This window comes from Staurois parvus, unplaced genomic scaffold, assembly GCF_062004578.1.
Source record: "Staurois parvus isolate SC_StPar_1 unplaced genomic scaffold, SC_StPar_1.0 ptg000450l, whole genome shotgun sequence".
NCBI lineage: Eukaryota > Metazoa > Chordata > Amphibia > Anura > Ranidae > Staurois > Staurois parvus.
This window is the reverse complement of record NW_028318246.1, coordinates 4,794,578-4,822,302: the sequence shown is the minus strand read 5'-3', so window position 1 is coordinate 4,822,302 and position 27,725 is coordinate 4,794,578. Positions and strand designations below refer to the sequence as shown.

The 27,725-nt window shown below is 42.3% G+C and overlaps 2 protein-coding genes across 4 annotated transcripts in view; one reads left to right on the top strand and one right to left on the bottom strand.

Annotated features, from left to right (window-relative positions):
- Positions 1 to 26,183, top strand: part of MAN2B1 (mannosidase alpha class 2B member 1) — a 53,342-nt gene extending 27,159 nt beyond the window's left edge. The window contains exons 8-24 of the mRNA XM_089688700.1: positions 1,581 to 1,663; positions 1,749 to 1,869; positions 2,083 to 2,161; positions 3,192 to 3,301; positions 3,607 to 3,714; positions 4,788 to 4,904; positions 6,409 to 6,594; positions 9,203 to 9,300; positions 11,654 to 11,771; positions 16,051 to 16,169; positions 17,618 to 17,719; positions 19,256 to 19,343; positions 21,065 to 21,145; positions 21,580 to 21,816; positions 23,049 to 23,198; positions 23,390 to 23,492; positions 25,916 to 26,183. Coding sequence (XP_089544826.1) covers positions 1,581 to 1,663; positions 1,749 to 1,869; positions 2,083 to 2,161; positions 3,192 to 3,301; positions 3,607 to 3,714; positions 4,788 to 4,904; positions 6,409 to 6,594; positions 9,203 to 9,300; positions 11,654 to 11,771; positions 16,051 to 16,169; positions 17,618 to 17,719; positions 19,256 to 19,343; positions 21,065 to 21,145; positions 21,580 to 21,816; positions 23,049 to 23,198; positions 23,390 to 23,492; positions 25,916 to 26,040 — 2,025 coding nt within the window. The 3' untranslated portion in view covers positions 26,041 to 26,183. The remainder of the gene's footprint in view (positions 1 to 1,580; positions 1,664 to 1,748; positions 1,870 to 2,082; positions 2,162 to 3,191; positions 3,302 to 3,606; positions 3,715 to 4,787; positions 4,905 to 6,408; positions 6,595 to 9,202; positions 9,301 to 11,653; positions 11,772 to 16,050; positions 16,170 to 17,617; positions 17,720 to 19,255; positions 19,344 to 21,064; positions 21,146 to 21,579; positions 21,817 to 23,048; positions 23,199 to 23,389; positions 23,493 to 25,915) is intronic.
- Position 26,184: 1 nt separating this feature from the next.
- TRMT1 (tRNA methyltransferase 1) overlaps positions 26,185 to 27,725 on the bottom strand; it is a 53,414-nt gene continuing 51,873 nt past the window's right edge. For all 3 annotated transcript variants that reach the window (XM_089688701.1, XM_089688703.1, XM_089688702.1), the window contains exon 17: positions 26,185 to 26,466. In XM_089688701.1, coding sequence (XP_089544827.1) covers positions 26,356 to 26,466 — 111 coding nt within the window. In that variant the 3' untranslated portion in view covers positions 26,185 to 26,355. The remainder of the gene's footprint in view (positions 26,467 to 27,725) is intronic.

Genomic DNA, 27,725 nt, shown 5'->3' with positions numbered 1-27,725 from the left:
CTTACTTTTTTGCGGACAACTCGAAAGTTGTGATTTTTCTTTTACTTTCAATAATAATGGTAAACAGGACAAATGGAGAAAGTGAATCTCCTGATCGGGAGGGAGGGGGCACAGAGCAATAGAAACTGACAGGTTCTAATCCATCTCCACTCTATTCAAAATGTTTAAAAAAAAAAACAAAAAAAAAAAACAACTTTTCCTTTTTAGTACTAGTAAAGTAGCAAGCCACCAGATATGATTATTGCACCACATCCCTTTTTAAAATTGCAAATCTTCAATAGAGACGATGGGACTTTCAGGGTGCATGAATACCAAACCTATTAAAGGTATATAAATTTTTTTTTTTTTTTTTTTAAAACAAAAAAAGGAAAAAATATAGAAACCATTTCAGTACTAAGAGTGGAACTGAGATTCAAACTTGATTATATAATTGTAGTTGCTCCCTACATGTTTCGCCCTCACGGGCTTCTTCAGGGGAGATTTTTGAAGAGATTTCAACCGGGGTAGGCAACCTGTGGCTCTCTAGCTATTGTGGAACTACATTTCCCATGAGGCATTGCAAAGATTACAAAACTGACAGTTACAGCTATGACTTGCAGAGGCATGATGGAACTTGTAGTCCTGAGGCTCTCGGGTTGCCTAGCCCTGGCCTAGACATCTGACACAGATGTCTTTGCAAATCACACCAAAAGCAGTGCATATACTACTTTGGAAATCAGTGCGGCTCCGACCAAGTCGGAAACCACACCGATATGACCGCTGTAATTGCGGACAATAGGGTGCGACTTGGCATACGATTTGCAGGTCGCATGGCATGCAAATCGCATGCCAAGTTGCACCCGATGTGACTGGTGTGTTACTACTTATCTGCATTAGTCTGATACCGCTAGTAGTTGACAGTTCCATAACTGGGGGGGTGGCCTTGGAACTGGAGTGACGAGGCCTAACCTCCACTTAGAGTGAAGCTGAGGCCCCATGTGAGGCCGGGATCTAGAATCCAAAGGGTCTGCAATAGAACACAGACAGGGATGCATTTGAAGATGCACTGGGGTTGATTTACTAAAGGCAAATAGACTGTGCACTTTGCAAAGTGCAGTTGCTTTAGAGCTTAGTAAATGAGGTGAAGCTTCACTTTACATAGCATAACCAATCACATGCAAGAAAAAAAAAAAACGGCATGGTTGCTTGCACATGATTGGATGATGGAAGTCGGCAGAGCATCTGCTCATTTACTAAGCTCTGGAGCAACTGCGTTTGCAGAGTGGGACTGCACTTTGCAAACTGCACAGTCTATTTGCCTTTAGTAAATCAACCCCTTGGTACCTTCACATCAGCAAGGTTAAAATGGGCCAGGTCATGGTCTCTGCAGGAGCAAATTGAATCGTGTTTTGCTGGGGTAGTTTTTTTTTTTTTTTTTTTCTATGCTTGAACTGGATGGGCTTTTGTTTTTTTGTTTTTTTTAGCCAGACTAACTATGTAACTAGCATGGTCACTTTTTAGTAACCATAAAATGATAGATTACTTAAAACAGCATTCTGTTACATGAAGATGCATAATTTTTCTATTTTTTTTTTCTCCAGCAAGCAAATGGAAGTAATGTGAATGTGTTGTACTCCACCCCAAGCTGTTACCTGAATGCACTGAATAGGGCCAACCTCAGCTGGTGAGCATAGAACATGCAGCGTGCTTGTGTGTGTCTCTGCGCATACCTGTCATTGCTTTGTAATTGCACCTGTCTTGTGTTCCAGGCCAATGAAGATGGACGACTTCTTCCCATACGCGGACGGAGCTCACATGTTCTGGACGGGATACTTCACCAGCCGCCCAGGCTTCAAGGGCTATGAACGGCTCAGTAACAACTTCCTGCAGGTGAGCAGACAGCAGGGCAATGAAAGTGTAAATGAGGTACTGTCCTTATTGCTCAGAGGACCAATCGTAGTCTTCCTTTTATTTCTCTAATTCACTAAAGTTGAACAAGATTGTTTTGGGCAACAAAGGCAACACTTCTTTCAGGCATTATTGTAATGGTAAATAGATACTATATCCTTTTCATGGAACCAATGTTCATTATGTCATTTCCAGGTCTGTAATCAGCTGGAGGCTTTGACTGGAGCAGCTGCAATACATGGACCATATGGGACCAGCAGCAGCTTAGAGCTCAGTAAGTAATCTTCTCATGCCAGCATCCTGATACAGTAACCCAATTCTCAAATGTTCTATTCCCCCTGTAATATCTCCTAACATCCCAGCTCCCGAGTGTCTTATTCCCCTGTAATATCTTATTACAGTAACCCGGCTCCCGAGTGTCTTATTCCCCTGTAATATCTTATTACAGTAACCCGGCTCCCGAGTGTCTTATTCCCCCTGTAATATCTTATTACGGTAAACCGGCTCCCGAGTGTCTTATTCCCCTGTAATATCTTATTACGGTAACCCGGCTCCCGAGTGTCTTATTCCCCTGTAATATCTTATTACGGTAACCCGGCTCCCGAGTGTCTTATTCCCCTGTAATATCTTATTACGGTAACCCGGCTCCCGAGTGTCTTATTACCCTGTAATATCTTATTACGGTAACCCGGCTCCCGAGTGTCTTATTACCCTGTAATATCTTATTACGGTAACCCGGCTCCCGAGTGTCTTATTACCCTGTAATATCTTATTACGGTAACCCGGCTCCCGAGTGTCTTATTACCCTGTAATATCTTATTACGGTAACCCGGCTCCCGAGTGTCTTATTACCCTGTAATATCTTATTACGGTAACCCGGCTCCCGAGTGTCTTATTACCCTGTAATATCTTATTACGGTAACCCGGCTCCCGAGTGTCTTATTCCCCCTGTAATATCTTATTACGGTAACCCGGCTCCCGAGTGTCTTATTACCCTGTAATATCTTATTACGGTAACCCGGCTCCCGAGTGTCTTATTCCCCTGTAATATCTTATTACGGTAACCCGGCTCCTGAGTGTCTTATTCCCCCTGTAATATCTTATTACGGTAACCCAGCTCCCGAGTGTCTTATTACCCTGTAATATCTTATTACGGTAACCCGGCTCCCGAGTGTCTTATTCCCCCTGTAATATCTTATTACGGTAACCCGGCTCCCGAGTGTCTTATTACCCCTGTAATATCTTATTACGGTAACCCGGCTCCTGCATGTCATCATATTACTTCTGATTTTTACCTATTTTAGGGCGAGCCATGGGAGTAGCTCAGCATCATGATGCTGTAACAGGGACGGCAAAGCAGCATGTGAATGATGACTACACTTTGCGCCTCTTTAAGGGTTGGAAAGCCTGTCAGGTAACCCTGCAAAACTTTGCACTAGATTACTTGGCATTTAATATTGTAATTGATCTAAAGGAGGATATAGTTCATTAGTTAACCTAATGCCAAGGCTATTCCGTTGTGACACATTTTAGTATTGTACTGATATTTGTAAGGTTGCAGGCTTAGAATGCGCTTTTGTATTCATTGGCACTTCACATTCATGAAAACACAGCCTATCCATTCACTAGAGACCAGTGGTATCACTGAGAGACGTGAGAATAAGAACCCAAACACTCTGAACACGATCCAAGACCTTTTTTCTCCATTCTCTCCTACAGGTTGTGGTCAGTAATGCTCTCTCCAGTCTGATGGGGACTAAAGAAAACTTTGTGTTTTGCAATCTATTGAACATCAGTGTGTGTCTTTCAACAGAGATGTCTAAATCTGTAAGTAAATCTATATCTGTTTTAGGTTTTGGCTAGAATTGGGTACAGATAACACCTCCAAAGGTTTATTATGGTTTTCTGTGTTCCCACTAGGTAGTCGCCCTGCCACAGTCCTAGTGACTGTTGTCATGGGTCAGAATGGTATGGGAAATCCAGAATTTTCATGTATCACAAGAGGCGAGGGAGGTGGGAATGGATGCTCTTGTGGCGGCTAACAGAGGATTTTCCCTCGCCTCTGTTGTGTTTCCTGGACAGGAAGTGCAGGAAAGTCTCCCCATCAGGGCACAGATAGACAAAAAAAAATACTTGATTCAGGTTTTTACCATTCCCTTCTCTATCCAAAGCTTTATTTATAATAAATATATAAAGCAGTTTTGGCTAGAGTTGCACTTTGTCTGTAATGATTATACCAGCTTGACTGTCCTTCCAGTGCAGCATACTATAAATAACAAGATGGCATTGTCATCATGTTTTAACTTGCATTTCATGTGTGTAGTTTATATTTTATTTTTATTTATATATATATATATATATATATATATATATATATATATATATATATATATATATATATATATATATATATATATATATATATTAATATTAATATAATATAATTTTTTTTTCTTTCTTTTAATGGGGATTTAAGCTGGCCATTGGTGGTTCAGCAGGGACCAGCTGAGATTCGATTCCTCTGTGTGCAGGCCGATTGTCCCAAAGTTGATCCATCGATTTGATTTTGGTACAAGCAGCTTGTTGGATTTTGTTTGAAATTATTGCCAGCGGCTATAGCTGCTAGCATTACAAACTGTGTTCTCCTGGCAGGGGCGGCTCCTCACAGGGAGAACACAATAGCTCCACGGGAGGGATTCCCCCATCAACACTGATTGAGAAAGTGAGCAATTTTCTCACCTGCAACCTGTAGTTGAATGAAAGGCAGGCCATAGATGTGATTTCCTTTCCTAGCCTTTCCTGCAAGTTTGTAATATTGTGTGAAATAATAAATAATTTTTTAGTATTGTGGCTCTTTATCTCATTCCATTCTCTGACATCTCTTCCTGTCCCTCATACAGTTCAGCGTGGTGATCTACAATCCCCTGGGACGTGCAGTCACACAGTATGTTCGTCTTCCTGTGAATGGCGCACTTTATGTGGTTAAAGGTCCTTCTGGTGAATCCATTCCGAGTGAGGTGAGACGAGCTTGTTACTAGTAAAGCTGGTCTCTGGGCAGAATTGAAAAAAAAAAAAAGAAAAATAATCAGATGCTCCATTCTTCTCCAGTGCATCAGGAAATGTGGCTTGCTAACCACCCTTGTGGCAGCATTTCTTGTTCAGGAGACCGGTCGTCCCGCCTGATCCTCTGTGTTCTGTATACCCAAGCTCACCACACAAGTTACAATCTGTTTGTACCTTTTAAAACTACCGGCAAGTATGTTGTGCAAGAACCTGCCTGATTGGATATAAATTAATTGGGAAAAATTAGGCAGGCCCTCCTAATGCATAGTTCTGGTAGATCTAAAGTTTATTGTACAGGCACATTGTGATGTGTATGGCGAGCCTTACTGATCTGGTGTCCGTTGTACCTGGGACAGTAACCCCCGGTTCACATCTGTGCGGGTGGTGCCGTTGCGGATCTGCACGAAAATCCGTGCAGCCGCACCACCCGCACAGAAAATTGCGGACCCGCGGGCGGGTGCCATTAGTTCTAATGGCACGCCGCCCGCACTGGGAAACGCAACCATACTGGGAACCGAGGTTCCCGTGTGGGCTGCGTTTTCCAAAGTAGTACAGGGACTTCTTCTCTGCGTGTCACGGGGCACAGGAGTCCATTCAAATGAATGGGCTCTCGTGCCCGAACAAAACATGGCCCGCACGGCTGCATAGATGTGAACCTAGGGTCAGTGATGGGAAATACAAAGTTTTTTACATTTTGTCACCCGTACATGAATAGGGGAGTATCCTTTCAATTGGGACACCTATTCTGATGACAAATGTCTGAGACGAGATCACCCCTTACTTCCTGTTGTCTTTTTAAGGACCGGAAGTAAAGGCACATCTACTTAATGTGACACAAGATGGCAAGAAAAAAAACTGACTGTTTTAATGATTCCCTACCGCCTTTCTAAAAAGAAGAAAATAAATAATAATTTTGGCATTAGATACCATTAAATAATTACCTGTCAAGTTCAGTTTTGGTAGCCAACTGTGGTTTTTCTACAACTGGCAAAAAAAATTCAAATATGGCTACAAAGATGGTGTTTGGAACGCCCTCATATATAATATAATTTCCTGCTTGTATGATTGGCTGTCTGCTGTTCCCAACATTTTTATTATATTTTTACAACACTGAGACTGATCATGTGACTATAGAAGGAAGGTACTCCCATCTGGATCTCAGAAGTGAGTGGGATCTATTTACAAGCCAATGCAGGTGGGACTCTGTGATTGGAACTCCACCACATTTCCTAAAATTCTGACTGTAACTGACCAGAGAAGGATGTTTTCCAGCAAAACAGGAGTTATGCTCTAAGTACAGACTAACTGACTTTATCTGTTGTCAGGATTTGGTTATTAAATCTCTAGTCCCTTTTTGTTGGCCTTTGACCTACTGGCTTGTGGGGTGTTTTTTTTTTTTTTTTTGTCCTTCTTTAAGTTTTTTTTATAGATGTCCACATGAACTAAATCTCCTCCTAGGTAGTTCCGGTTTCAAAATTCACAAAAGAAGTTCGCAGAAATAAAGGTAGTGCTGAGAGAGAACTGGTTTTCCAGGGACGAATCCCTCCATTGGGCTATAGCAAATTCACAGTTGAGAAGCTCCATGCTCAGGAACGATTCTTCCGGAAGAAGGCTGAGAAAAACTCGTTAATGATTCAGAACACGGTAGGTTAGATGCAATGTCATGTGGCTGCATGGGGCAATGTTAATAAAGGTTTGGTTCTAAACTGCCTGTGCAGGTAAGGGGTGCCTGGTGATAAAAAGAACAAACTGTGCAGCTTTGACCAAAGTTGGCTAATACCCTTGCTATAGGTGTAGGCCATTTACGTACCTCATGAAGCCTGATCAAAACTTCCAGAGATGGCATCATCCTGTCCTGCTTTGTTGCTAGGGTGCTATTGCCTGCCTACAGGGGTGTATCTACCAAGAGGCAAACAAGGTGTTTGCCTTGGGTGGCATTTTACAGTGGGGTGGCGCTGCCCCCCAGGCAGAAGGGACACACATGGGGGGACCGGCTGTAGAGGAGAGCAGAGCACCGGTGTGCGCAGGGAGTGGTCGGCAGCCGCGGCTCGCTGTCAGGAAGGCTCCAGTCAGTATCTGCAGTCTGGGCCGGGCTGTGCAGGGTGGGTGAGGCCAGGAGGTGCCAGTGGAGGACATGGAAGAAGACTAGGTCAGGATGGAGGTGCCCCCTGCTTTGTTTTAGCTACCACCGGAGGTCCTGGTGGAGATGGGACACAGGCTCAGCTACCGCTCCTGGCACCATCTAGATGAGCTGCTGCTGGACAGGTAAGAGCATGGAGGACTGGTGCTCCCCCCACTCCTGTCCTGAAGGTCTGGATCTTAAACTGAAAGTAGATGGGACAAATTTTAGATTGGGGAGACGGGAGCGCCTGATTTTAGTCTTGCCTAGGGCAGCACAAAACCAAAAATACACCACTACCTGCATAGGCACCTTTCTGGTAAAGGTGAACTGTTTAACCACTTCATGTCCAGACACTTTCACCCCCTTCCAGTCCAGGCCAATTTTCAGCTTTCAGTGCTATCACACTTTGAATGACAACACTAATGAACACTGTACCCATATGAATTTATTAGCATTTTTTTTTTTTTTAGACAGATTAAACTTTATTTTGGTATTTATTCACCACTGGGATTTTAATTTTTTTGCTATATAAATGAAAGTTCAAAAATTTTGAAAAAAATTTCTTATAAACTTTTGCTAATACATCTTGGCCAAAATGTATTCATATATCATTTTAGTAAAACTAACGATGTGAATGTACAATATATATGTAAAAGCGCTGCGTAAATTGATGGCGCTATATACGTACCTGAAATAAATAAACCCAAATTGGTTAATAAACAAATTTTTTTTATTTTTCAAAATTTGTTTTTACTTTTTTTTTTTTTTTTTTTAACATACTGTCACACTAGAAGTACAGTGTCAACATAGTGGGGGGTGATGAAGATTTTTTTCTTTTTTTTTACACAGATTGCTTTTACACTCATAAAGGCTGTAACAGCAATAATCCTTCTCTCTGGCTGCATTCTTGCAGCCATTGAGAAATGCTGTGTGAGCTGTGATTTGGTCACAGCTTGTCACATGGTATAAGGCTGTTGTGAATAGCCCTGTACCATGTGATCTCTGTGATCCTTCACAGATTTCACACGTAGTAAGCAATTATGTCAGGAAGTGACATCTTGTTTACTACTATTCATGTGATCACCGATTGGGCCACCGATCGCGGTGCCGCTTGCTCCTAGGGAGCGCGCATAGGCAATGGATGCAGAGGTATGTTCGGAAACGTCCACCTGCATTGGCAGTGCTCCCATCTGGACGTTTATCTACATGGGCCGGATGGGAAGTGGTTAAGGTGAGGTGCAATAATCCATGCCAACAGATCAGGACTCTAATTGGCCTAAATCTAGACATTTGTCTGTATTGGTTCACATTCTTTCTAAGAACGCAATGCAGATCTTATGGAACAGTTGCTGAATTTTGAGAAATCATAGCAAATTTTCTCTGTGTGCATAGTATTACTAATGCTGTGCTTTACTTTGTCATTTTCAAAAGTTTCAAATTTTTATTGTGCTTGCTCTTTTTGTATTCTAATTCTCACATGATATTCTGGGATCATAGGGGTTGAAGTTTCATCTTGGGAGTAAGGACTTGTTCACAGCATGTCCATTGAGCTGCAGTTTTCTGCACATGTGTGGTGTAAACATATTTTGTTTTCTATGTGCCCTATTCACAGCATACGTGTTCAATGGTCTGCAGAAAAATGAAGCTTTTCCGGACATGGTGTGAAGAAGCCCTAAAATAAGGTTGTGGCTGTCAGGGCTTGTTCACACTCCATTGTTTTATTATTTTTTTTTTTTTTTTATTTGAGGTTCTCAAGTGGCATTCTTGTTTCTGCAGAGCAGTGTAGTGCGATTATGTGTGGTGGTTTTTTTTTTTTGTTTTTTTTTTTTAGCACTGCACCACACCAGCCATGCAGTGTGAATGGACCACAAATAAAACAATAGTTTTCCATGCACCCTTGCGGTAACTGGCTTTTATCCAGTGCAGAGGAATACCAATCCCTGCATGTAGTGTGAACGATTCCTCAGTCTAGAGTTGGGAAAATGATGCAGTTTAGAAGAGAATTGAGCCATCTGCCTTCACAATTACAGCCAGGGGGTAACGTTCATATTCAGTCTTACAATGCTGTTCATGTGGATGAAATGTACTTAAGTTCCAGTGTAAATAGCACTCTCTGATGATTTTCTTCAGTATTACAGAGTGGAATTTGACCCAGATACAGGGCTAATCAGCAAAATCAAGAATCTGGAGAAGCAGATTTCCCTTCCTGTAAAACAGAGTTACTACTGGTAAGAATATTTCCTGGGGTTAGTTGAAATGATTGTGTCTGGGGTAATTATTTTAGGAGTATACCTGTCTGGTTCAAAATACCTGAGGTAGGTGTGTGTGTGTGTGTGTGTGTGTGTGTGTGTGTGTGAATATGTACACAATTGTTTCAGATTAAGGACTCTCCAAACATTAGAGGAAGGATATGGTCATAAGCCAGAGGTCTCCAAACTGTTCAAACAAAGGGCCAGTATACTGTCCTTCAGACTTCAGGAGACCCGGATTAGGACCAGCAAGGATAGAAAATGTCCTGGCCCCAGCATCAGTAAGAATAAACATGGCCGCAGGGTTGGTGGTCAGTATGAGTAGTGCCCCATCATTGGTATTAGTGGGAAGAATAGTACACCATTATTGGTATTAGTGGGAAGAATGGTGCCCAATCATTGGTATTGGTGGGAGAACTATTGCCACATCATTGGTATCAGTGGGAGGAATAGTACACCATTATTGGTATTAGTGGGAGGAATGGTGCCCAGTCATTGGTATTAGTGGGAGGAATGGTGCCCAGTCATTGGTATTGGTGGGAGAACTATTGCCACATCATTGGTATCAGTGGGAGGAATAGTACACCATTATTGGTATCAGTGGGAGGAATAGTGCCCCGTCATTGGTATCCGCGGTAGGAATAGTGGCCCGTCATTGGTATCAGTGGGACGAATAGTGGCCCGTCATTGGTATCCGCGGGAGGAATAGTGCCTTGTCGTTGGTATCCGCGGGAGGAATAGTGCCTTGTCGTTGGTATCCACGGGAGGAATAGTGCCTCGCCGTTGGTCTTGGTGGGAGGAATAGTGCCCCAAGGGCTTGATAAAGGGTAGCAAAGGGCTGCAGTTTGGAGACCCCTGTCATAAGCTATCCACCTACAAAAAAAAAGTTGGCTCTAACCTGTGTCTGGGTAATTTTGATTGTAATTGGAAAGAGGGGCCTGTTGTCTTAATTGTGGGTATTTTGGCAGATCTTGTCTTGTTCTAGACACCGGGGTTGGTACTTACAAAGCATACAGTATGTGTACAAGCTATATATCAGAAATATGCAAAATATTTAAGCATCCCTTGTAACTATTATGGGGCCATGTGGGGGCTCAGTAATAGGCTCTCCTAGCGCTGGATGTACCTCATCTCATAGATTTGAAATCACCTGACTGGACATCAGTTATTTCTCCCCAAGGATAAAAATACCGTAGAACCTCACATTTGTCTATAATACAAATTTATTTAAACAAAAACGCAATAAAATAATCACGGCTGAAACAGTAGCAATGACCTACTCCCTAAACTCAAATCTTTTATCTTCGTATAACCTCTGCCTTCTGCTGGGTCAAATGTAAAGCAGGAGAGGTCTCTGTAGTAACTAAGCGATGTTAGTGCGGCAATCTTCCCTGCTGAGTTATTGTGTTCTGACAGAGAGACTGCAAACCCCCCCACCAGAATGCTCTGATCAGCGCTCGCAGCCATTGGCTGCGAGTGCTGATCGGATGCAGGTTTTCCAGCATGTTCAATCAAAAGAAGCTGGTCGTGAGACTGGCTTATGCCGAACAAGGAGCTGTACACACGGGCCTGCTGAGCCAACCGTTTAGGCCAAATTTCAGCTTGAGTGTACCCAGCCTTAATCCTTGGCTTGGACCTACCCCTGACCTATTCTTTAGGGAGTGTGGTTGGGATACCGCAGGGAGACGCAGCTCGCTTGTGACCAGGGAGGTAGAGGGTCCCAAGAGGAAGCTGTAAATACTGAATGATGGATTATCCAGCTGTCACTCTATACATTTCAGGATGGTCAGTTTCCCCAAGAATACACATTCATTCCTATTATTGATATAATCCTATACCCACAGTTGATCCAGAGGAAGGCAAAAACAACCCAGCAAAGCATGATCCAATTTGCTCCTGCTGGGAAAAACATTCCTTCCTGATCCCCTGAGAGGCAATCGGATATTCCCTGGATCAACTTTCCCTATAAATGTTATATTCTGTGTATCTAAGAAAGAATCCAGGACTTTTTTTTATTGTTCAAGGTGCAGCCACGCCAAAGAACAGTGACCTTTGCAGGAGTTGCATGAAACCATAACAAACAATTGTTATCCGTCAATTTAAAATTATTTCAATATTTATTACTAAAAAAAAAAAAATTAAATGAGTCTCTCCAAAATGTCAGTATTAGATTAGGAATTGTAAGTGTATGCCAACTATAATTAAAGGTACAGATAGAGAAGGGTGACGTGTGCCCCTGAGAACATATGCTCGGGGTAATATTTGTGTATGCTGCAATCTTCCGTTCTGTTTTTCTAGTCCGAAGTATAATTTCCTACTCCTGATCTTGTAGGTATAATGCCAGTATAGGTAACAAAGACAGTCAGCAGACCTCAGGAGCCTATATCTTCCGACCAAACCAGTCAGAGCCAGTGCCAATATCACGGACTGTCCGGAGTTATCTGGTGAAGGTTAGAACACCTCTTCACAACCTATTTATAAGGACTGTCCTGTATGCCACTGATTTGTTACTAGATGTCCTGTCATCCTCTAAATCTACCGTCTATCACTGATAAATTTTTTATATATATATATATATATATATATATATATATATATATATATATATATATATATATATATATATATATATATATATATATAAAAAATTTTTTTTTTTTTTTTTAATGGCTCTCACCCTATAAGATGGCCCTATATATCTGTTTTGTATCAGCCACTGTTCTGTTATGACCTCATCTTATTACTGTCATGTTTGTATCTCTGATCTGTTATTTTATGACTTCCATCCTATAACTGTGCTGTGTATATATCACCGATCTGTTAAAGGGTGGGTCATGAAATTGCCATCCTGTATATATCAGGGATCTGATATTAAATGACCCCTCATCCAAGAACTATCCTGTGTATACTGTATCACTGATCTGGTATAGGGTGGGTCATGAATCTGCCATCCCGTATATATAAATTGCCATCCTGTATGTTATTAAATGACCCCTCATTTTAGAACTATCCTGTATATACTGTATCACTGATCTGGTATAGCCTGGGTCATCCATCCTGTTTATATCAAGGATCTCCTATTACGTGACCCCTCCTATAACTGTTCTTTGTCTATCAATAATCTATAACTGTCCTGTATCTGTCCCTGATCGATTACATGACCTACATCCTAGAACTGTCCTGTATTTATCTGTTATTACATGGCCTCTCATTCCATTATTGCCCTGTTTGCCTTGCTGATCTGATATTTCATGCCCCCTATCCTATAACTGTCCTGCATATAATATATCAATGATCTATTATTACATGACCCTTCAATCTAGAACTGACCTGAATATATAATTGGTCTATAACTGTCTTGTATCTGCCACTGATCTATTATTACATGACCCGTCATCCTATTACTGGCCTGTTTTGTATTATTGATCTATTATTACATGATAAAGTCTGTCCCAAGTTGGGAGTAACAATAAAATTTACTATGAATATGAATGAATTCCTCAATAAAAGTGACAGTCTGTGTAATTAAAATGGTGTGGCATAACAATCAAATCCAGTGGCGGTGCTCCCAATAGTGTGGTAAAAATTACGCACTCACCAGATGTGTAATTTAAGTACGCAGTGTATGAATCAGTGGAGGTCTCTTTAACAGATAAGGGTCTGGTGTGGAACACGAATAATCCTCCTTCAGGGTGGTGTTATGAGCCCTCGGAAGAGTAAGAAGATCCAGCTGGCTAGAGGTCCCTTTTTAAAGGATGGATGGGTACAGGTGCTCCCTTCTCTGGATTCGATGGATGGATGACTGGATCAAAGCGGGCTCTATAAATAGCTCCTTTCCAGTCTGCAGAGCTGTAATTTTCTGGAGAATTCAATGCAATATGGCAACCTGCCTGGCGTTTGCATGGGCACCTGTACCCATCCATCCCTTAAAGGGACCTCTGGCCAGCTGGATCTTACTCTTCTGAGGGCTCATAGCAACACCACCCCAAAGGAGGATTATTTGTGTTCCAGACCAGACCCATATCTGTTAAGGAGACCTCCACTGATTCATACACTGCGTGCTTAAATTGCGCATGTGGTGAATGCGTAATTTTTACCACACTATTGGGAGCACCGCCACTGGATTTGATTGTTATGCCACACCATTTTAATTACAGACTGTCACTTTTATTGAGGAATTTATTCATAGTAATTTTGTTACTCCCAACTTGGGACAGACTTTATCAATACTCATTTTAGCGCTGCACTTATTTATTATACGTTTATGACAGTTTTATATTGGTTACCTTGAGTGCATCAGCTGCTGACCAGAGAGCGCTCACTTTTATTACTTGATTTATATTATTATTACATGACCCCTCATCCTATTACTGGTCTGTTTGTATTATTGATCTATTATTACATGACCCCCTCATCCTATAACTGTCTTGTATCTATCTCTGATCTATTATTGACTACACCTCATTCCATAACTGTTCTTTATCACTAATCTAATATCATGATTTCCCCTCAACCTATAACTGCCGTGTACAGTATATATCACTGATTTATTACATGTCCCCTCATCACCTTTCACTGATCTGTCATTGTGTGACCCCTCATCCTCTTAACTGTTATATATATCTGATATTACAGTTGCAAGAAAGTATGTGAACCCCTTGGGATTACGTGGAGTTTTGCATGAATTGGGCATAAAACGTGCTCTGAACGTCATCTAAGTCACAACAATAGAAGAACACAGTCTGCTGAACATAATACTACACAAACATTAGATGTTGCCATGGTTTAATTGCACATAACATGTAAACATTCACAGTGCAGGGAGGAAAAAGTATGTGAGGCCCTAGCTTAATGACTTCTCCCAGAGCTAATTGGAGCCAGGAGTGAGCCAACCGTGACTCCAATCAGTGTGATGATATTGGATGTGTTGCTGACAGCTGTCCTGCCCTTAAACACACCTGTTTTTGGTTTACTGGTTTCAAGAAGCACTGTCTGATGTGAACCATGCCTCGCAGAAAAGAGCTCTCAGAAGACCTACGATCAAGAATTGTTGACTTGCATGAAGCTGGAAAGGGTTACAAAAGTATCTCCAAAAGCCTTGATGTTCATGTGTCCATGATAAGGCAGACTGTCTACAAATGGAGAAAGTTTAGCACTGTTGCTTCTCCCTAGGCGTGGTCGTCCTGTAAAAATGACTGCAAGAGCACGGCGCAGAATGCTGCATGAGGTAAAGAAGAATCCCAGAGTGTCAGCATGTGCCAGAGATTTCTGTAGGTCTTTAGCTAACATTTTTGTTGACACATCTACAATAAGGAAAATATTAAACAAGAATGGAGTACATGGGAGGACACCACGGAGGAAGCCATTGCTGTCCAAAAAGAAGATTGCAGCACGTTTGAAGTTTGCAAAAGGGCACCTGGATGTTCCACAGCACTACTGGCAAAATATACTGTGGACAGATGAAACCAGGATTGAGTTGTTTGGGAAGAACACACAACACTATGTGTGGAGAAAAAAAGGCACAGCACACCAACATCAAAACCTCATCCCCACTGTAAAACATGGCGGAGGGAGCATCATGGTTTGGGGCTGCTTTGCTGCCTCAGGGCCTGGACGGATTGTTGTCATTGATGGGGAAAATGAATTCCAGAGTTTATCAAGACATTTTGCAGGAAAACGTACGACCATCTGTCCGCCAACTGAAGCTCCGCAGAGGATGGGTGATGCAACAGGACAATGGCCCAAAGCATACAAGTAATTCAACAAAACAATGGCTGCAACAGCACAGAATACGCCTTCTGGAGTGGCTCAGTCAGAGTCCTGACCTCAACCCGATTGAAATGCTGTGGCATGACCTTAAGACAGCGATTCACACCAGACATCCCAAGAATATTGCTACACTGAAACAGTTTTGTGAAGAGGAGTGGTCCAAAATTACTCCAGATCGTTGTGCAGGTCTGATCTGCAACTACAGGAAACGTTTGGTTGAGGTTATTGCTGCCAAAGGAGGGTCAACCAGTTATTAAGTCCAAAGGTTCACATACTTTTTCCTCCCTGCACTGTGAATGTTTACATGTTATGTGCAATTAAACCATGGCAACATCTAATGTTTGTGTAGTATTATGTTCAGCAGACTGTGTTCTTCTATTGTTGTGACTTAGATGACGTTCAGAGCACATTTTATGCCCAATTCATGCAAAACTCCACGTAATCCCAAGGGGTTCACATACTTTTTCTTGCAACTGTATATGTCCTTTTTATCCTGTAACTGTCCTGTAACTTTTACTGATCGATTATCACCCTCCTTTTTAGAACTGTTCTTTATGCATCCTTGATGTGTTATCACATGGCCTCTCATTCTAAAACTGTCCTGTATCCTATAACTGTCCTCCTGTTCTTCTCATTCTCATCTTATAACTGGCCTGTATATGTTAATTTTATTATTCACAGTATCAGAAGAGATCAATGAGGTGATGTAATAGCCCTCAGCTGTCATTTGTTATAGATAAGGAAAGGATAAAGGACATCCACTGTTATGGGCAGCAATGCTCTGATTTTGTTGATCCTCATTCGTCTGTATGAAACCTTCTATGGGATTACAGTACTTTTGTTGCTCCTAGAAAATATTTTTCGCTATTCATTTAATTTTGAATGCTGCACTGGAGGAATCTGAATCTTGCCTCTCCACTCATGTTCCAATGTTCATATACAGTCTCACTCCTTCTGCAGAATTCCCTGGTGCAGGAGGTGTATCAGAACTTCTCGGCGTGGTGCTCACAGGTGGTCCGTCTGTACTCTGATCAGAGATATCTGGAGCTGGAATGGACGGTGGGACCTATTCCGATAGGGTAAGCTGTCCAATGTATTTAAAGAAAAATCTCTAGTTTTGTTCATGACACAACTTTATTATATTATAGTTCATCCAGAAGTCATTTTAATATAACGTTCATATTTATACATGTCTGGAAGTTATGGTTTCATTATTTCGTCAATAGATTGTAGATTCATTCAATAGTGATTAGTCATTCAGCAAACATGTTTACTACATGACTGCTGAGACTGAATCAATTACGGGGTAAGCCACCTGTTTGTTTTATTTAGTTGATCATTATGGGGGTAAGCTAACCTAAGAGCGAGTATTGAGAATAGAGGCGTATTAAAGCAAGACATTTTTTTTTTTTTTTTAAATTTATTTTTTTTTCATTGGATCGAGTAAGGGAGAGTTATAACCCCAGTCAGATTATTTTTTGCCATCTGTGTCCTACTAGGAAGATTTCCCTTCACTTCCTGTCACATAGCCAAAACAAGAAGTGAGAAAATCTCTGCAAATTAAGGGAATCCATAGAGGGCCCCAAGGTCACCAGAACAAGTGTCCCCATTGGAAAATTTCACCTATTATGTTTCTGGGGACAACACAAATTTTGGGTTTTTTTTACTTTCAATAACCTTAAACAGGACAAATAGAGAGTGGATCTCCCTAACCTTGGCACAGACGGCAATAAAGACCTGACAGGGGGTCTAATCCATCTCCACTCTGTTCAAAACTTAAAATATAACTAAAAAGGCAATTTTTTTTTTTTTTAAATGCTGAAGTGTAATGTTCTCATATTTTTATTTTCTCTAGTCCCCTTGTTGTACCCTCATTAACATGTTGGGTTTGTTTTTTTTTTTTTTAATCTCACTTATTTTAGACACCATGACATCATCACTGGGTCTCTCTGCTCCTCTATGCAATGCAGGCAGATCCTAGCTGGTGGGAGGGGCTGACAGGGCGATGTACATGGCTTCCTGAAAACATCAGAGTAACCTACCTCAGTACATCTCTGAAGAGTCCTCAGCCCTTGTGCAAGCAGTGGGTTGGCTCTTAGGAGGAGTTAAGCAAATATCAAAGTGCCTGATGGGTGGATCTCTGTCTAGAGGAGTGGGTCTTCCTAGGAAGACTGCATTTGCATGGGGACCGCTGTAGGTAATGCCCACATGTGATGTGATGTGATGTTGAGCCTCCATGGGTGAAAAAAATCTGAAGTCCAGTGAATGAAAGGGGTTGGCCAGAGACAGTCAGGCTGGAGGGGAAATGGCTAGATGATGCTGGATGTCCTACAGCGAGGAAATAGGGCGGCTTTATCGGACTTGCTGCAGATTCTGATGCACAGTGCCATAGGAACCCCTCAGATTACATTTTATAGTAGAGGAGATTGCTGGAGAAGTTGTACTAGATGGCTGCATATTATCACTGTTCTTTGTATCTATTCATTCAATAAACCCTATAAAGTGATTTCATTGTTCTTCATTTCAGGGATGATAAGGGGAAGGAAGTCATCAGTCGCTTTGACACAAATTTGAAGACAGACGGACTATTTTATACCGATGCAAATGGAAGGCAAATCTTACAGAGAAAGTAATTACGCTTCTTGTCTGTGTCACCCTGTGGTTGGAGGGACAGACCCCACATCACATAGCTCCTCCTGGGTGGTGTCACCCTGTGGTGGGAGGGACAGACTCCACGTCACATAGCTCCTCCTGGGTGGTGGGAGGGACAGACCCAATGTCACATAGCTCCTCCTGGGTGGTGTCACCCTGTGGTTGGAGGGACAGACCCCACATCACATAGCTAGCTCCTCCTGGGTGGTGGGAGGGACAGACTCCACATCACATAGCTCCTCCTGGGTGGTGGGAGGGACAGACTCCACATCACATAGCTCCTCCTGGGTGGTGGGAGGGACAGACTCCACATCACATAGCTCCTCCTGGGTGGTGGGAGGGACAGACTCCACATCACATAGCTCCTCCTGGGTGGTGGGAGGGACAGACTCCACATCACATAGCTCCTCCCCTCTGTATCATCCTGTGGTGGGAGGGATAAACTCTATATAATATAGCTCTTTTTTTTGGTTGGTGTCACCATATGGTGGGAGCAGAGTCACCTTAGAAATCATGGGGCCCTGTACAGTTTGACAGAACCCCCCCCCCCTCCCCCTCCCCTGCATGGTGTTACTTTCTGCATTAGTGCTTCTGGTGGGCGGCTGCTGTATGTAATCTTTGTGGAGACCGTGTGAGAGAGAGTGCAATGAACAATGTGCAGTATGTAATATTAAACAAGTGCAAGGCCATGCACAGTGCCTAGTGGCAGTGCAGAGAGGACTGTGAGCTGTATGTGCTGGCAGTGGCAGAGCAGTATGTGTAGTGGATGGGGCAGTGAGCAGTATGTGTAGTGGATGGGGCAGTGAGCAGTATGTGTAGTGTGTCATGGATGGGGCAGTGAGCAGTATGTGTAGTGGATGGGGCAGTATATGTAGTGTGTCATGGATGGGGCAGTGAGCAGTATATGCAGTGGATGGTCAATAGGAATAATGTACTGGCAGGGCAGAGGGTGGTGTGCAGTGGCAGGACCGAGAGATTCCTGAAGAGGAAAGACTTGTTGGGCTGATATCTGCCCCTCCTCACACTCACCCCATCTTCATAGTAAAGCGACCATCTGTGTGAGGCGGGAGGTTGATCCTCATACCCTCAGCCCTGTCTCCTTGCCAAGGCAAAAATTGAACTCTGTGCCCAGGAGGATTTGCACAGGGCACTGGCAGGGGGGATATATACAGGGGACTGAGGGGGATTCCCTGCACCCCAGGAAGAGGAGAGGGCTACAGGCAGCCCCTGCTGGGTCCAGGCCCCACTGCTGACCTGATGGTGACCAAGGCCAGTACGGGAGAACTGCTTGTACCTCCCTATGAGAGGCTCCAAGGCCTTCTCTTTGTATCTAATCCAAGCATTCTCCTGCACTGCACAGTTGGTAGATCTTAAAGAGATTGTACAATCAGATAATGGTGTGTGTGATCATTTTTACTCGCTCTCTGCTAGACAGTCATTCTGTCACGGAGGCTGTTTTCTGTGTCTACTTAAACCGCATAGCATTCAGTTATCTGTGATGTTTTTATTACAGGAGAAATTCCCGTGACACTTGGGTGTTGCAGCAAACTGAACCAGTGGCTGGGAACTACTACCCAGTAAACAGCCGCATCTTTATCAAGGTGAGTGGTGTGGAGGTAGCCTGAGGGCATATGTATCTGCTTCTCTGTATGGGTACAACCTGTATGGACAAAAAGGTGTAAAACTCTGACCATTGCACCTTTTTTGAGCTTGGTGGATATCTATTCTAAAATGGAGTGAACGTCGTTTGGAACAGTGTTCACATAGTTTTCACCATATATTGTATTAACTGTTGTCTGATATAACATATTTGGAGCATTTGTGCCCTTTTTTTTTTTTTTTTTTTTTTTTTTTTTTCTGGATTTCAAGAAATTTGACGGCGCTATATAAGTACCTGAAATAAATAGAGAGAGAGATAGAGATACTTTTTTTTTTTTTTTTCTTTTTTAAACCCACAGTGGTGTGCGAAAACAAAGCGTTTTTGTTTTTTTTTTTGTTTTTTTATGGTTGAACTGGATGGACTTTTGTCTTAGTTACATAGTTTTGTCTGGCTGAAATAAGTGTACAAAAGTGCACTTAAAGGTTTCTCTCTAATCCACCTCCCAAAGGCTCAACTTAGTCCACCTAGCCAAAAGACCTGGCGGACCCCTCTACTCCTGGTCAGCTGAAGTCAACCATTAAATACTAGGCGAGGGGCTCTCCCAAAGAGAATCCCCCTTGTTCAGGGGAGGAAGGAACCTAATGGCCACATATCCTCCCCCTAGAATTTAGGGTAGGCCCGAAAACCCACACCCTGGCCAATTTGAGGGTAAAGTACGGATGAACAAAGAACCTTACAATCCTGACTATTCTCACATTGCCAGTACGTGTGTGTGTCAGTCTCGGGTGCAGGGATGTGGGGTGCATATATGGGATAATCACTAAGTACTAGGTGGATGTGTATATCGGGTGAAGAGAAAATTGGCGTCTATATGATGGGTGTATATTTCGGGTGAATGGAGAATCGCCATGCGCTGTATAGCGGGTATGCATGTTTGATAAATGGAGAATTACCATGTGCTGTATGGTGGGTACACATTTGATAAATGGAGAATCACTATGTGCTGTATGGTGAATACATGTTTGATAAATGGAGAATTACCATGTGCTGTATGGCGGGTATGCATGGTTTTTTTAAATGGAGAATTACCGTGTGCTGTATGGTGGGTATGCATGTTTTTTAAATGGAGAATCGCCATGTGCTCTATGGCAGGTACACGTTCGATAAATGAGGAATTACCATGTGCTGGATAGCGGGTATGCATGTTTGATAAATGGAGAATTACCATGTGCTGTAGGGTGGGTGCATAAGTCAAAGAAGGGAGAAGCACTATGTGCTGTTAAGGTCGGTATTTTTATTATATGAAGTGATGAGCACAATGTGTTGTACTGTAATAGGGTAAATGGGAAAACTTCTGCATGGTGGCTGAATGATCACAATATGTAATATAATGGGCGTGTAGCAGGTGAGAGGAGACTCTCCATATGTTGAAAGGTTCTGTCAGGTGCAAGGAGGATCACAATGTGCTATATGGTGGATGTGCATGTCTGGTGATTAGAGAATGATCATGTACTGTATGTTGGTTGAATGGAGAATTGCATGTCGGATGAAGTAAAGACCACCATGCGCTGTATGTTGCTTTTATAGTAAAATACTAAACATGAACATGCTAAGAAAATAAGTCTTGTCCTTCGTTCAGCCTAAATCTGCCAGTGTTGTGGAAAAATCGGAACATGGGTAAAGCCTTTTTTTTTTTTTTTTTTTTTTCTTTTTTCCCCCCAGGATAAGAATATTCAGCTGACTGTTTTGTCCGATCGATCCCAAGGAGGGTCCAGCATTGTGGATGGCTCAGTGGAGCTCATGGTGAGTGCTTATCAAAACATATACAGTATGAGCTTTAGTACATTGCTGTACCGGAGATGCTGGGCTTGGCTTGGTCATTGAAGAGATTAGTGCAGGTATCATGGCTGTAGATAGTTGAGAATGGCTGAACATGTATACCTTGATTCCCCCTCCCCCCTAAACAGAACATGATTACTCTTCTTCAGGCCCAATTAATCTGCATTCTTCATTGTGAAATTAAATGTAAAAACACTTCGCTATGTAGGAATGTGAACTTGTACAGACTTTTTACCACCAGGGTTCTGATTGACACAGGGAATACCATAATATTTACCACCAGGGTTCTGATTGACACAGGGAATGCCATAATATTTGTAAGATTATGTGATTGCTTTAACTCCCCTTGGATTATCACCATCTAAAAGCCAGTGCCCTTGTGGTGTGCTTGTTGCCAGATCCACAGGCGTCTCCTGGAGGATGACTTTCGGGGGGTAGGAGAGCCGCTGGATGAGCCGGGACAGTATGAGGAGGGTCTCGTGGTCCGCGGGAAACACCTGCTGGTACTGGACACACCAGAGGCCTCTGCTGATGTTCACAGGAAACTGGCCTTGCAGCAGTACTTGTCACCACAAATTATCATTTCCATCGGTCAAGGAGCACCCTACAGAAATCATCAGACGCCAATCAACCAAGTGAGTTTAAAGTTAACTGCAATAAGTGGCTGTTAGAATGTGTTGTTTTTTTGTTTTGTAAAGTATTTTCAGGAAAAAAAAAAAAAAAATCAACTATTGAATTTGATCATTAAAAAAATGTCATACCTGGAATTCTTATTTACAGTTACTTGGTCCAGCTTGGACCATTGTAACTCTGCCTGTAGTATACCAGTTGCAGCCCTCTAGAAACTGGAAATAACTTGAAGCATACAGTGGTCTCCATTAGCTTCCAGGTCCCATACTGAGTGGCTGCCTTGGGAATACAGGAAGTCGGCTGCTCAGCACGGGCAGCATTCAGGGATCGATTTTCTCAATTAATGCAAAGTGTTCTCTGACTGGATGAGGTGAAGAGGCGGAGCGGTGATGTCATACTCTCCATCTCATCCAATCAGAAGATAATTTGCAATGATTAAGAGTCTACATAAATAATGTGTCCAATAAAGGATAAACAAATTGCTCAGTAGTGAGCCATTGCCAGAAAGGAATATTTTAAATAAACAAATATGAAACTGTCCTTTTTATAAAGGTGTATATAGAACAGTCCCCTTTTTCTGTGATGAGTAGTGGAAAAATCTTCATTCCAATATAACCACCAATGTGAAAATTGCACCACTGTGAAATCAAATTGGAGGCTTACCAGATCCTTTGAGCCCTTAATTTATTGGGGGTCAATACATGATATATATATATATATATATATATATATATATATATATGAGATAGATAGATATATAATTCTGTCCAGACTCTTATGTCTTAGGTCATATCACATGTACCATCCGAGGCTCCTCCAGCCGTCCAGGTATTATGGAGTCGACATACGCTCCTAGAAAATAAAGAGGTGCCACTAATAGTGCAGTAGGTTGAAAATGAATTTATTAGATGAACGAAAATGCATTTACAAAATTGTAAAGCAACCATAGACCACCGATCAGCAGAAACAACTGTAAAATGGCGATCATTTACCATTTTATAGTTATTTCTGCTGATTGATGGTCTATGGTTGCCTTATAACTTACTATGCTTTAAGTGCATTTTCGTGGGGAGTGTGCAGGAAAAGGTGCTGGGGCTCACAGTGCATCATTTAAAATGAAGTCTGCAGAAAGTCCATTGTCTGAGTCAGACTGGATATAAAAGACAAACCATATATCAGTCATTTTGATAAAATAAGACCACCCATGGGCCCATACTGATGTTCTATCACTGCTCAGTTTTCAGCTCTGCGGGATCCACTCCCTGACAACCTCCACCTGCTCACCTTTGCTCAGCAGGAGCCCAGTAAGATCCTGTTACGCCTGGAGCACCCCTTCCAAGGACATGAAAGTGGTAATCACTCCCAGCCTGTCACTGTGAATCTCAAGGTAAGACCACGTCACTGGCTCTTCTTTCCATAGCCTTTTTTTTTTTTTTTTTTTTTTTTTTTTTTTTTTTCCCTCTCCTTTTCCAACATTTTGGTTTTTTTTTTCTTTTCCCAACCTTTTGGTGCTAAGGCAACGCAGGCCATTCTTTTAAACACAGAATGACTTATTTTAACATAAATTTACAATTCTAGGAGCTCTTCTCTTCCCTGTCACTGTCTGACTTCAAAGAAACAACGCTGGCTGCTAATCTGCCAAAGGAGAAGATGAAGCGCATGCAATGGAAAACAAAGAAAGGTGAGGGGCTGCTAAGATAGTAAATATTTATAAGGGGCCCCTGATCACAGATGCAGAATCTTTCTGTGCAGTCGCACTGGCCTGGGATTGGTCATACAGCATCTTTACAGGTCACACTGGCCTGGGATTGGTCACACAGCAATGCCAGGCCAGTGTGACCTGTAAAGATGCTGTGTGACCAATGCCAGGCCTGTGTGACCTGTAAAAATGCTGTGTGACCAATCCCAGGCCACACTGGCCTGGCATTGGTCACACAGCATCTTATTACATGAAATCAAACTGGTATTGTGGTTTAGATTTAGGAAACCTAAATTAAATGACAGAAGTAATTGCGTCTGTTTTCCTCCATAGGAACTTTAGTCTAATGCATGTACCAGGGTTTTCTTTTGGCCTGTCGGTCTCTCAACCTTTTCAAGGCAGAGGAATCTTTGACATAACTTTCCGGTCTCAGGAAACCCAGCTAACAATGAGTATATCTACAACTCATGATACATTAGTGTGATAGCCGGAGGTCAGAATGCTCCTTACACTTGTGATCATTTGGGAAGAATTACCCCCTTACAGATTGCTAAAAAGATCACTGGTGTCAGTGGGAACTTACCTGAGAGGCAAAAATTGCTCAAGGAACCCCTAGCAACCTCTGGAGGAACCCTGGCCTATCACAAGAAAGGACCAGTTGGAAGATTCAAGGAGAGGGGGGACAAGTTCCATCTACAGAGAATTTTAAATATGGCTAATAAGGGGATAAATACCTTGTATCTTGACCAGCTGCTTCTTCTGTGTAGTACAAAAGCAAATCCTGGCTATTCGGCTACATTCACATAGTCACTGGCAAGATGCAGTAGATTCTTGACAGTGGTACTATACAATGCCTGTGTATCAGCACCAGCTGTCAGATTTGTACCATGTATAAATTGATGACCTTTGCTGCAAACGGTTGCATGTAACAGCTCATCTGAGTACTTACCTGCTAATAGAACCTTCAGTTGCCCCTGGATGCAGATAGTGTGTGGATGCAGCTAATCAGCCAATTTTGTATGTGGTTTTAGCACAGAGTGGTGTTGCATCCAGAGGCGGTGTCCACACAGGAAACTGCCCACACGCATATGAATGTCGCCTTGTTTTAATAGTTGGCAATGGCGGCAGCAGGGAGAGATGAGCCGAACGTAAGATGTGTACTTCACTCATCCAGGACAAGCATCCCAGCACTTAATTTTCTGCATGCTAGATCCAGGGCCAGTGACTCACGAAGTACTAAAGCAAGGACCAGGATGATAGCCCTCTGCTCTTAGTAATTGTTTGACCTTTTTGCTTACATTCAAATGTCAAGAATCGAAGTAGCTTAGCTGTACTGACCAGAAATATTATTTTATCAAGTTGTTTTGGGTAAGGTTCTACTTTAATTTTGGTAGCATAATTATTCATGTGGAATGTATGTTCCTTGCTAAAGAACATTAGAGTGTGCTTTAAAATCGCCTCCAGCATTGCTCCTCCTTGCTGGAGGCGTGCAATTTTGCTGAAACCCAGAGCAGCAATAAATCTTTAGGTGGTCTGCAGATCGGCCTCTGAAAGAACGCAACTGAGCATGTGCAGAGCAGCGTGAGACAGTGTATTAGTAAAACATTAAAAATAAAGTGCCCATACTATTTAAAATTCACTATTGGCTATCCCTGCAAAAGGAACCAGCCTGAAGTGAGCTAGCAGGACTATTTTGTGACTAAAGTTTCACTTTAAAAGAAACTTTTACAGCAGGAATGTATTTTATAAATGCTAGTTGTTTGCCATACAGACCCAATGGTTTCAATACATAAGCATACCTGTTCCAAGTCAGTGACACAATCTGGAGTCCTGGTCACATACTGCATGCTTGTTCTGGGTCAGTGCCTTAAGTGATACTAAAGCTAATTTTTTTTTTTTATTTCTCTGTCCTCTCCCTTCCCTGTGGAACAAGGGTAGAAGAGATCAAATACTCTGAACAGTTTGCATCTATTCTTCCCTCTCTTCCTTTTCACCCAGGACTCTTTAACAGCAGCAGAAGCCATTGGCTCCTGCTGCTGTCAATCAAATGAAGATGGGGGGCACATGCTAAATCCTGCTTTGTATCTCTAGGGAGTGGCTCCATAGACACTCTGCTCTGGCATGAGCAGATACTGTGTCCCCATAGCAAATGGCTTGCTATGGGGATGCATGAAGAAGAGGAGCCAAGGCTGCCAGAGGGTGATATGAGGAGGAGGAGGATCAGGTCTGCTCTGTGCAATACCATTGCATAGAGCAGGTGATTATAACCTGTTTGTTAATTAAAATAGACTTGAGTAACACTTTAGGAAGCCAGGAAACTAGCATTTCAGTAGTAGCTCAGCACTGCCACCCTACATCTTTCGCTCAGCTAAGATATACTTTAAATCAATTTATCTTCTTTCTAGGCTCCATCCCAACCTCTGAACACAGCAGTTTGGACCTGGACCCTACAAGTGTCACTCTTAAGCCGATGGAAATCCGCACATTCCTTGCAACAGTGCAATACAAAAAAATACACAGAGTGGGATAGCCAACAACAGGGGATTTAGCCCTCTACGGCAGAAGGGGACCCCTCTGTGTGACTGCCTGAAGACAAGTGCCTTGCTGAATGTACTCTGTACCACCATCTGCCACAATGTAAAAAATAAAATTTGATCTATTTTGTTACGCCAACTTAAAAATTTCAGCCTTTTTATTTTGCAGGGTGGTAAATAAAATTGTTCAATTAAAAAAAAAAAAAGTAAGCATTCTCTGCCATGGAAGCTCTGTTCTCAGAGTCCAGTAACAGGCTGGCGTTCATAATTTTTAATTTGCCATGTTCCATACTTCAGTGTCAAAGTCATCTTCAGCAGGGTGGTGTTGTGTCATTTTCTGATACAGGATCATCTTGGGAATGCATTTCTGAGTCTGGGAGTGTGTGGGAGTAACGGCAGCCGTCTCCAAGTTCACAGGAACCCTTAGAGGAGGAAATGAAGAAAAATACATTAAAAAATGCGTAACTTTAAGGGCTCTTGAACACAGCCAGAAGGGGGCCATACACTGTACAAAAGCCTACAGGACCTGCACACAGTCTTCCCTGAACACCACATATCCTAGGTACAGATGTTCAAAGGAAGCAATTAGAGAACACAGCTGTACAACCCCAACCATAGGCAACCTACGTCTAGAGATTGGATGCCCATGTACATGCACCAGTTTACACAAGCGCATTCTATGGGTGGCTGTATGCGGTAGCTGGGGAAGATTGTTTTTTGGGGGTTTTTTCCCCCCTTTTTTTGCAGGGCTTGTATATTCTTCCGTGTTATACAGCCCTTTCCAAGAGCCCTAATGATCTATTTACTCCTATATGGTGCACTGCAATAAAACCGCTCATTTAAAAAGGATGTATTGCGAATGCTCCCTAAATGTGCTAAAAATCATACCTGACACTTTTCTAAGGCAATGTACTACCTTGTGTTGCTGTGCATTGTGGCACCCTTCAACACAGGTGATGCATTCCACAGGTGGTACTGCAATGCAAAAGTGTAAATGGATCCTAAAGGTGTTTTTTTTTTTTTTTTGTCTTTTTGCTGTATGCATCCCCAGGGGTAAAATTACCCCTTTTAAGTTTCTTGGTGGCCAATGCCTATGAAATGGTTATGAAAAATTCTACTGTTACCACAAAAGAAGTCAGAGCAAAACTGTTTTAAATCGGGACACCTGTTCAAGTCACAGCTGTCTAAAGCAATTTCTTCTCACTTCCTGTTCTTTTACTCGCTTCCTGTGAGAAACCACAAGTTCCGCTTATAAAAAAAAAAAAAAAAAAAATGCAGTTTTTGCAGGTAAAAACAAAAATGCTTTTATTAGATTTTTACTAGAAAACATTGCAACCCACAATCAGTAGGCTGTGGGTGCTATGCAGGACACCCGTCAGAATGTATCTGCTTGCCCATACGAGCACACAGATACGCTGACACGAAGAGAGAATGAGCGCAGTGCGGTGGTAGTCTTTTGTGCCTATCAGCTTGTAGTTCTCAATGAACTGTCAGGACTTGTATTTTTTCCATTCACAAAATTTTGGGAATGCATCACCCAGGAGGGTGGAGCCCCACTCACTTGGCAACCACAAGAGGAGGAGAAGATCCCCAGGTAGCTATCACTCGGGCAGTGGAGCATGAATACACTCTGGCAGTGGGAATGTTACATGATCCACCCAAAAAAAAGGGTGTAATGTTC